General features: G+C 24.8%; 4 protein-coding genes across 4 annotated transcripts; 1 reads left to right on the top strand and 3 right to left on the bottom strand.

Moving 5' to 3' along the window:
- Positions 1 to 580: 580 nt before the first annotated feature.
- On the bottom strand, positions 581 to 3,169 carry PCHAS_1456400 (ATP-dependent zinc metalloprotease FTSH 1, putative; the record flags this gene model as incomplete). Its single annotated transcript, XM_738716.2, has 1 exon — positions 581 to 3,169. The coding sequence occupies one exon, from the start codon at positions 3,167 to 3,169 to the stop codon at positions 581 to 583; it is 2,589 nt and encodes an 862-aa protein (XP_743809.2).
- A 2,397-nt stretch (positions 3,170 to 5,566) lies between these two features.
- PCHAS_1456300 (DNA gyrase subunit B, putative) lies at positions 5,567 to 8,359 on the bottom strand (the record flags this gene model as incomplete). Its single annotated transcript, XM_739135.2, has 1 exon — positions 5,567 to 8,359. The coding sequence occupies one exon, from the start codon at positions 8,357 to 8,359 to the stop codon at positions 5,567 to 5,569; it is 2,793 nt and encodes a 930-aa protein (XP_744228.2).
- Positions 8,360 to 9,339: 980 nt separating this feature from the next.
- Positions 9,340 to 9,891, top strand: PCHAS_1456200 (conserved protein, unknown function; the record flags this gene model as incomplete). The annotated part of the gene is made up of 1 exon (XM_730314.2): positions 9,340 to 9,891. The coding sequence occupies one exon, from the start codon at positions 9,340 to 9,342 to the stop codon at positions 9,889 to 9,891; it is 552 nt and encodes a 183-aa protein (XP_735407.2).
- An 882-nt stretch (positions 9,892 to 10,773) lies between these two features.
- On the bottom strand, positions 10,774 to 11,400 carry PCHAS_1456100 (conserved Plasmodium protein, unknown function; the record flags this gene model as incomplete). Its single annotated transcript, XM_729692.2, has 1 exon — positions 10,774 to 11,400. The coding sequence occupies one exon, from the start codon at positions 11,398 to 11,400 to the stop codon at positions 10,774 to 10,776; it is 627 nt and encodes a 208-aa protein (XP_734785.2).
- Between the last annotated feature and the right edge of the window lie 197 nt (positions 11,401 to 11,597).

Raw genomic sequence — 11,597 nt, 5'->3', positions numbered from 1 at the left:
ATCGTCATGTCATATACAACATAGATAGCTAATATCTATTAAATTCGCAAAAATAAAGTTATTATTTTCAACTTATTGAAAACATAAAAATAAAGAAAATTTATCATGTTTGTCCTTGCAATTTTATTATTAATCGATTTTTTATATTGTGAAAAAAATAAAAAGAAAAAAATGTATTTAAAAATTAAAAGCTGTAAATAAACATAAATATACACAATGTGAGAATGCAGAGATGTAACTAGATAGCGAACAAATATATTCGCCAAAGAAATTAAAAATACTCATATATATAATAAATACTATTATGTAAAAAGAAATGAATGTGCAGGTCCCTTCGTTAAGAAAAAAAAAATTATCACTATTAAGATATACAAAATATAGTTATGCATATATATATTCTATACATATAGGATGCTTGGTAAGCATTATATACATGCATTAACTTTGCTTAAAGAAATATATATTTACATTTTCTTCAAACAACAAAGTACTGAAAAAAAGAGAAAAGAAAAAAGAAAAAGACAAAATATTAAATATGATATAATGGTGAATATACTAAATATTGTTTATTCTTCCAAATTTAATTATTAAAAATGTCAAATAAAAATAATTTATTCAAATTATGCTCATAAATATTGAACTTTTTCATTTCAGAAACATTTGTGATAGGTGGCATATCTACTATTTCCTGAAAATTATTATAATTTACATCCTTTGTTTTGGTAGAGCTCAAATTCTCATTATTATTTTCTTCAGAAAAATTGTTTGTAAAAATTTCACTAGTATTTTTTACAGTGTTATCATTATCATAGTTGTTTTCACTGTCTCTAGTATTTCTAATATTGTTAGGAAAATCATCCGATGAATTATTAATACTATTTTCTGAGTCAATATTTTCATTTTTAGAATAATATGGCGGTCTGTGACTATTTATCACTTTTAGTACATTGCTATTCTTGGTGTTTGGATCCTTCGAATATTTTCTCTTAAGTTTTTTGTTTCCATTTTTTAAATGTTTACTTAAAACTCCAATTTCACTATCAGTCGAAAGAGTCATTATATCTTTAGAATCTATGTGTTTCTTTTCGGCAATATCTTCCATTTTATTAATATCATTAAATTCATCAGATTTCATATTATTGTGGGTATCTTTGTCATTGGTATCTATTCCTCTAGAATCGCTATATTTATTTTCATGAGAATTTGGTTCATTCTTTTCGTTTTTTGATGTGTTTGTTTTTCCATCACTTCGTGCAGGTTTTTTTCCACTACTATCGTAATCATTTTGTGAATTGTTATTCTTAGAATCTTTATTCATGAGTTTATATTTATTTGATTGGTCCCTTGTATTATTTGGATCAACTATTTTTTTAATTTCTTCTCCAGTTAATGTTTCTTTATCTAATAATGCATAGGCTAAATTGTCTAATTCTTTTCTATGTTTTCTTAAAATTTCTTCGGATATGCTTTTTCCCTTTTCTACTAATGTTTTAACTTCCGTTTCTATAGCTGATATGGTTTGAGCTGATAATCTCATAGAAGAATACCCATCACCCATTCTTTTTTTATAATTTAATGGACCTAATTTATCTGACATTCCCCATTCGGTTACCATTTTATAAGCTATATCAGTAGCTCTTGAAATATCACTAGATGCTCCACTACTTGTTTCAGATTTTCCGAAAACAATTTCTTCTGCTGTTCTTCCACCCATACATACTGCTAATTTTGCTTCCATTTGGCTTTTAAAGTAATTATGTCTATCATCAGCAGGTATTTGCTCTACATACCCTAAAGCACTGCCTCTAGAAATAATAGTAGCTTTATGTATAGGGTCTGTTTTGGGGTGAAGAAAATATGCAACTATTGCATGTCCAGCTTCATGATAAGCAGTTATTCGTCTTTGATGTTCTGATTGCTTTAACGATTTTCTTTCAGGCCCCATTGAAACTTTATCTCGTGCTTCAAATAATTCATTTATAGTAACTAAACTTTTTTTATTTCGTGTAGCTAATATAGTTGCTTCATTTACAAGGTTTTCTAAATCAGCGCCCGAAAAACCAGGTGTCAATCTTGACATTCTTTCAATATCATTCGCATTTAAGTTACTTTTAATTTTTTTTATGTAAATTTCTAATATTTTTTTTCTACCGTTTACATCTGGTAATGGGACATATACAATTCTATCAAATCTGCCGGGCCTAAGTAAAGCACTATCTAAAGTATCAATTCTATTCGTTGCCCCTATGACCATAATATGTACAGTATTACTAAATCCATCCATTTCAACTAATAATTGATTTAATGTTTGATCATGCTCTTTTTGTCCTGCACCATTAGATGCACTAGTACTTCGTTTCCCTCCGATTGCATCAATTTCATCGATAAAAACAATTGATGGTGCAACTGATCGAGCATGGGAAAATAATTGCCTGATTCTTTTTGCTCCTTGACCTACATATATTTCTATAAATTCAGGCCCAGATGTATATATATATGGGACATTAGCTTCTGTAGCTACTGCTCGAGCTAGCATAGTTTTACCAGATCCTGGAGGTCCAACTAATAATACACCCTTAGGCATTCTTGCACCCATTTCTTGATAACGTTCTCTATTTTTTATAAAATCAACGACTTCTAAAAGTTCTATTTTTGATTCATCTATTCCTGCAATTTCATCAAATCTTACAGGTTTAAAATGTGGAGATGGTTTTTTTGGGCTTTGATCATTTGGTGGTGTTCTATTATTAGGATTATCATTCCTGTTATTTTTATCATTTATATATGGTTTTAAAGAATTCGAACTATCATTTGTTGGAAAATTATGATTATTATAATTATCTTTATAAACTAATTTATATGTAATGATTGTCATAAAAAATGGCCATATAGCGAATCCTAGGCATACGCCTAGAAAAAATATGATGCAATAATTCCATTTTTTGTTTCCTCGTTTACCAAAAAATTTATCATAATATCCATAATACCCATTGTCAATATTATATTGGTTATTCTTGTTCTTGTTCATATATTTTCTATCTCCATTTGGCAGTAATGCAGAATCAACTTCATCGCCATGTTTGTCTGATTCGGAAGATGCATAGTTGCCATTTGCATATTGATTAGAATTCATAATTTTACTTGCAAAATTTTTGTAATAGTTATACATATGGCTATTATTTTATCCGACTTTTTTTACATGAGAAAATTACAATTTAATATATATACGCATGAAATGCATATATTATAACTATATATCTAATATACTGTATACGTATATATATATATATATATATACTTTGGTGTTGTATATAGCAATCCTTGTGCTTATACAAACATAAACATATATATATGATTTGTTGTGCCGAAATATTAAAAATGTATGGGGACACAAATCTCTGTAACTACAAAATATTATTAAAACACATTGTGCTTATATCAAAATGTGAGGGATATTTACTCCACACAATTATGTACATATATATTTGCTATTTAACGCAATAATATTTCTTAAAAAAAATATACATACCAGTAGGGTATAAATTAAACAGTTATAAAAATGCATTCAATATACGAACACAACAAGATCAAATAAATAAAATTAAATTAAAATATGAAACAATTCTGTGTTTGTTTTATTCTAAAAAAATGTATATTTATGCATTATTATATTATCTCTCAAATTCTGTAAATACTTTGTAATTTCTACTAATAATGTTTTATAAACTCATATTCCATATTGTTTTTTCAAATAATTAACTAAATATATGCCTTTTCTCTTTGCATATAATAAATTTTCTTTATCACTTAAAAAATTAATGAATTTAATAGTATAATTCAATTATCATTTTTTTTTAATTTTATTTTGTTATTTTTTTTTTTTTTTTACACAGTTTGAGGGTACCCATATACGTATATAAAAAATATTATGTAAAATATATGTATATATTTATATGTGCCTACCCGCATGCATATAATAATATATATTTTTTGTGAGCCCATTCGTCTTAAATTAATAAAAAAATATTAATATAAGGGAATGCTTTCCAATCTTTCACATTGTATATTTAATTTAAATTAAATATTCATATAAATCGTAAGCAAAACTTATGTTTCGATTAGGAGAGTGATTTTTCTCTAACTATTTTTTTGGGGGTATATATTTTTTATTTATTATATACTCGGTTTTCCCCTTCAGTTCTATAAAATAAATAATACTTGTTTTTTGTATGTTCTACTAAAATTTTCATATACTAAACTACTCATTAGTTTGGAAAATATTTATATAGAATTAAATATTTTTATATTTAAAAATAAAATATATTTTTTTTCCACTTTTTTTCGGTATTTTCTCCTTTTTTATAGTGTGCTATAGTTTTTTATCACTCGCTCATTAGAACTAACCTGATTTTACTCAAGTAAATGAATATATGATGACAAATTTGTATTATTATTAATTTGTCTGCACCTTATTATTTTCTCTTTAATTACCAACCTTGGAAAATAGCATTTTGCTCATTCCCTTTTTTCTATACACTATATTATATAAAGGGTTACCATGTAATATATGCTATATTTAGGCACTCAATTATTTTTGGATATTTTTTCCGCTAAAATTATTTCTTTTTATATAAATTTATATCGATATCATTTGATATTTTATGTTTTGAGTATGGGTATTTCTTTTCCAATTTAAAATTATGTCCACTATCTTGCTGCAATTACAAAAGTGTGTCAAATTTTATAAGCTCAAAAAGATATCTAAATAATGCTGATTATAAATTTCCCAAATAAATAAGTATATATATACTTTGGTATATTTTTAATCGATATAATTGTATGCACACAACCAATATTTCATATATGCTATATGAAAAGTATTTATTTTTGACAACAATACGAACATTTTCTTCGATGGCAAAGTTACACAATATTAAATACACCATAAATTTATAATATAAACATTTTAGAGAAATTAAGGAGTGGGCATATCAAAGAAAAATTCATTCCAATTGTAGATCCAATAGCTATGGGTCCAACAAAATATAAAACACATATAATTAAAAAATGCTAACAAAATGTAAGTCAAATGGTATTAAAGGAAATGTTTCCGAAATATTATATTTAGGTAAAGAGGAAAATTAAGGGAAAGAAATAGATAGTAACAACTACTATACTGATATAGATATAATTAATAGTGCTAGAAACATATCATTATTATATCATTGTACAATTGGTGTTACATATAAATATGATATTATTTTTATTCCTTGTTCATGTATTATAGCTAAAATAAATTGTGGTTTAAAATTTTATGCTAAATATGACATTAAAAAGTTAAGTAAAAAATAGTTTTAAAAATAAAATTAAAAATATGATCAAAAAAGTCAAAAAGTGAGATTAGGTTAAAAAGGCAATAATATTAATAATCATTATTGCATTACCTAATGTAAAATCTTTTTATTTTTCTCAAAGAAAGTGTGACAAAAAAAAATGAAACAAGATTGAAAAACATTCATACATGTGCATATGTACATGCATGGGAATACACATAAACATACTATATTCAATTCGAACTTGAATTTTTTATAATAAAATCTTTTCGAGACTTTGAATCTTCACCCATTAATGAATTTATCAAATTATTGGCTTTAATCGCATCACTTACTGTGACTCTGATTAATTTTCTAACTTGAGGATCCATTGTGGTACTCCACAACTGATCAGCCATCATTTCCCCTAAGCCTTTAAATCGTTGTATTTCATATTTTTTTGAAGAGCTAAATGGCATATCGTTATTTATAAAGGAATTTGTTTGATTCTGTTCAGAAGTATCTTGGTCATTCTGTGAATCAAAATTTGCATTATTTTCATCTTCATTAGTTGCATTAAGTTTTCCTTGTCCATTGATAAAATTTTCTTTCTTTCTTTTTTTCAAATTGTTTTTATTTTCAAAAGTTTGGGCTTTATCCATGTCTAATAAAGCTAATAACTCATTAAGTTCGGAATCTGAATATGTATGTATAATATATTTTGAAGCTTTTGTAGTAACATTAAATTTGCTTATTACACGGTCTTTTATATTGTTATCAAAAAATTTATTATATGTAACTTTATATAAAGGTGGACAAGCAACATATACATTACCATTTTCTATGATTTCTTTTTGAAACCTATATAAAAATGTAAGAAGAAGAATACAAATATGTTCCCCATCCACATCTGCATCAGTCATAATAATTATTTTCCCATATCTTAAAGAATTATCAATAAAATTATTTTTTTTTATATCTTTATTATCATTTCGTTTATTTGTATTAGATTTTCCAGTTTTGTTATTATCATAATTGACATTTAACCCAATAGCCGTAATTAATGATTTTAATTCAACATTTTCGAATATTTTTTTATTATTTTTAATTTTTTCAACATTTAATATTTTCCCTTTTAATGGCAATATGGCTTGAATTTCTCTGTTTCGTGCTTGTTTGGCACTACCCGCTGCACTATCTCCTTCTACAATAAATATTTCATTTTTACTTATATCATCAGAAATACAATCTACTAATTTCCCTGGCAATATTGTTGAATAATATTGATTATTTTTTGATCGTATTAAATCTCGAGCTGCTTTTGCCTCTTCATCACTTTTTTTTGCCTGTAACGCTTTTAAATATATTGTATTTAATAAGTTTGGTTCGAAATCAAATACTTCTGATAATTTTTCAAAAATAATACTTTCTAATATCGGTTTTAAATAATAAGAACCTAATTTTGTTTTTGTCTGTCCTTCAAATTCCGGGTTATTCATTTTTATGGACAAAATAGCTGTTAAACCTTCTCTTATATATTCACCTGGTATATTTACAAAATTTTTTATCGATTCATTTTTTTTGACATTATAATTAATGCTTCTACTTATTGCATATTTCATTGCATCAACATGTGTACCTCCATCTATTGTATTTACATTATTTACAAAACTTAAGATATTTTCATTATATTGATTTGTTACCCATTTTAATTTTAAATCAACATGTATATTTTTTTGAAAGCAACTTATACTAATAACTTTGTTGTTAACCTTGAACAGGTTTGTTTTATTTTTTGTTAATTTTTCCATATATTCATCTAACCCTCCTTCATGTTTTATTATTTCATAATCATAATTATCTAGCTTATTGTAAGAATTATTTTCACCATTTTCTGAAACATTATCATTGTTACCTTTATTTGAATTTCTTTCATCATAAAAATAAAAAGTTAACTTATCATTTAAATAAGCTAACTGATGTAATCTATTTTTTATAAATTCACTATTATGTTTTATATTTGTTTTAAAAATTGTATTATCAGGTTTATAATGTATTTGTGTTCCTCTTTTTTTAATTGGGCAATCTTGCACATTTAATTCTTTTACTACTTTTCCCTTTTCCAACTCAATGTTATAAATTTTATTATCTCTAAAAACATTTACTTTCATAAATGTGCTTAACGCATTAGATACAGATAAACCCACACCATGCAATCCAGATGAATATTTATATTTTTGTAAACTCTCATTTGTTTTGTTTTTATCTTTATTTTCCTTTGTTCCGTCTACAGAAGTATCAGTTCCCTTAGAATTATTACTTACATTGGCATTTCCAGTTTCTTGCACGTCTTTTTTCGTTTTTTTTTGTTTTCCTTTTTCTTCTTCCACTACCATATTTGTATCATCATCTAAAAATTTTGCCCCAGAATGTAATACCGTTAATACTGTTTCAAGAGCAGATTTTTTTGTTTTCTCATGGATGTCACAAGGTATACCTCTTCCATTATCCTCAATAGTTACACTTTCATCATTGTGTATTATAACTTTAATTTGATTGCATTCATGATTATTATATTCATCTACTGCATTATCAACAATTTCAAATAATATTTGGTGCAAACCTTTTGAATCGGTGTTTCCTATATACATTCCAGGTCTTTTCCGAACAGCTTCTAATCCTTCTAATATTACAATATCTTTTGCATCATAATTATTACAACGAAAACTATGCTTACTATTTTTCTTTACAGTTTTATTCAATTCCTCCTTTTTATTATTAATTGGCTGCAAGCTTTTTAAAAACATATAGTTTGTTCCTGTTTTGTGTTTTTTTTTTCTGAGGTGGGAAAATAAACTTCTATCATATTTTGAAAAGTACCCAGACGCTTCTTCTGCATTTAATTTTGATTTTAAAAAATTCAAACTATTCCCATCTTTCACTCTCAAATTATTAATATATGTATTTTGTTTACACTTAGTTTGCTGTAATAAATATGTTATAGTAAGGATTGCAAGAGAGAGGAACTTTGCCAGTCCGCCTTTCATTTTACACAGTTGAATGTTTATTCAAGCATTCGTGCGTTCGTACTTTCACACTCAGTATATGTACCCATTCATATGCTCATTTTTATTCCCTTGTTTCTTATTTTCCCTTTTAAATATTGAAACATATATGGATAAAAAATGAAATGGAAACAAAGAGTTACATTGTTTATCTAGCAATGTAATCTCACAAAAAACGAAATAATAAAGGGATGCTTAATTTAAATTATCATTCTTAAACGATTATCACTTTATATCGATTATTTTTTTAATTTTTTATTATTTTTTATTTTTTTTACTTTTATTTTCGTTATCATATTGTTCACAGTGGCATTTAAAAAAAATTAAAATGGTAATACATAAATGTGGGATATATGCAATTAAAGAGAAAAAATAAGTTATATTACTAAACTTATGAAAATAGTTGCACACGCGCATATATATATGATATACAAAAAAACATCACAACATGAGATATTTATTAGTATAATTATACTTTAAGCATTTTTCAAATTTATACATTTTCAAAAATAACTAATTTTGAGGTAGAGTAATTGTACTATAATGTTCGAAAATTCTTTAATATAATATTAAACTATTATTTTTCTCTTTTTGTGAAAATAAATATTGCAAAAGATGAAGAAACATCTTTAACAATTCTTATATATAATCTTTAAATGTTCCTAAAAAGTTGTTTATAAAGGTATTTATTAACTTATGTCTTGTGTATATACACAGTAACTATATATAAAGTAGCCACGGTCAATTGTAACTAAATAGAAAATTTGCATTTTTTTAAGAATTATACTTGTGATTCTCAATGATCCAAACCATACCTCCTTTTGAAATATTCTCTATCCATATATATAATGGCAAATGTGTTTGATATGTTTCTATTCGTAAATTATATAATAAAGACATAAAGTTTATATATTTTTCAAAAAATTATTTCTTTCTGTTTTCTTTAAAAAAAAAATTCAACAATGAATATCCTATTATATTTTTGTGTTAATTTTATTTTTGTCATATCCATATATTGTATGCCTCCTTTCAAAAAGGGAAATGAAAATTTTCCTTCAGCTGCCTCAATGGAGGATACTATAAGTGTGGATTCTTCTTACCCATCATTTAACATACATTATAATTTCGAACCAAAGGATTGGAAAAATATAGAATTAATTGAAAATGAAAATAATCATTTTTTAAATGAAATAAATAATGAAATAAAAATGATGGAAGCGAGTAAAAAAAAAATATCTTACGTTTTAAATGTCCAAAAACAACAATTTGAAGAGTTACTTTTTTTAATAAATCGAATTAAATATTTAAAAAATAACAATAAACATGAAAAATATAGTATTAATATGCCACAATATTTAAGAACAGGAAATTTCAATAGTAATAATAATATAAACCCAAATAAAGTCATGGAAATCTTTAATCAAATAGATGACTATATGTTTAATACATCCCCAATAATGGGGCAAGACAGTTTTTATCACAATTTGGCTGAACAATGGATTAACTTAAAATGATTAAAAATGTAATCTAAGCATAAATAAAACAAGAATAAGAACCAGAAATATATACCATTTTAGCAGTATAATGATTTGGTAATGTTGCACATACAAATATGATCCTTTTTTAATTACATCAAATAATTTACTAAAAATTATAATGATTATTTGCATGAATATAAAAGTCTATTATGTGCATCCTAAATAATAAAAATATATGTCCATTATGGCAACAGATTTATTTATATGTTTCTGTATTTTTTTAGTCTTACATTTTTGTTTTCGTTTTTTTGTCATTATTTTCTTCTAAACATTAGAATAATAATTATAGAGACCTAATGATTTTATTTTTTATCATAATTAGCTCATAAATGTGTATTGCAATAATTATACTATTTTTAAGCTACTTAAATAATTAAATAACTTCTATAAAATTTAAAGGAATTTTTGAAGTAATTTACAAATATTAATTATCAGTGGTATTATTATAGTTTTAAAACCAAAAAAATTGTAATAAAATCAAATAAAAAACAAAAAATGAAAAAAATAAATATAAAAGACATGGATATAAAACCCGAAAAAACAAATATATAGCATCAAAAGTGAAAAAAAAAACGGAAATGGTTAAGTTCATTAGTAATAAATTGTTAATAATGTGAGAATGCTATAGAAATATGATAAAAATGGGAAAGGTATAATAAATAGGCATATTACGTATACACATTGTATATGCTTACTTGCACATAAATATAAAAATATGATATGCTGCATGGAACATTTATACAATACAAATATAAATTAATACATCCATGCAAATAATGAATTAATATATATATTTCTTGTCATTTCTATAGGGAATTCTATAAAGGCAGTTGTACCAAAAATTCTTCATATTTTTTTTTAATTATATTTAATTTTAATATAAAAATATATCACTATTTGTATAACAATAACTTCATATAATACAAGTAAGCCTATTAGAAATGCATATGGTATTGGGACCTTGAAAAATAAAATAAGCAATACTATTAAAGTTATCAAAATAATTAAGAAAACTAAATTAAAAACAAATATATATCTGGAATGTAAAACAGAATTATTGTTATGATTATCTACTCCATTATTTAAAACAGAATATATAGTTCTCAATAGCTCATCTTGTAAATACTCTTTATTACTATTACAATCTTGTGCCCATTTAAAATCATCACCTTCTTCTTCTTCTATTTTTGCTACACCTGTTTTGCATATTGAGCATAATATTGGATCTAATTTATTTAATCCTAATAATTTTGATCTAAGAGAACTTAATTTTTGTGTTTTCCTCAACTTGTACCAGCATTTTTTATGAACAACTGCTGAACATAAAGAGCAGCATGGATATAAAACAAAGTCTTTTAAATTCTTTTCCAAACATATGAAACAAAGGAATTCTGTTTTTTCATCTTCTAAATTTATATCTTTTCTCTGTAAAACTGGTTTTATATCTTCCCTTTTAGGGATTTTTAAATAATTCGTTTCTTCCATTTTCCCCAAATTTATTATCAATAGATATTCTCTCAAAATATAGTATGGATATAAAATTTACATACCTTATATCTTTGTATTATATATATGTATAATTATTGTCTTGCATATAATTGTTTTTTCTACTATTATTGGGTATCATCATATATTCTTGCCTTGATCATTTTCATGCATCTTTATATACCAACGCCTAAAAT

Source organism: Plasmodium chabaudi (assembly GCF_900002335.3).
Source record: "Plasmodium chabaudi chabaudi strain AS genome assembly, chromosome: 14".
Taxonomy (NCBI): Eukaryota; Apicomplexa; class Aconoidasida; order Haemosporida; family Plasmodiidae; genus Plasmodium; species Plasmodium chabaudi.
Note: the sequence above shows the minus strand (reverse complement) of the source record. Positions and strands in the feature narration are given on the sequence as shown.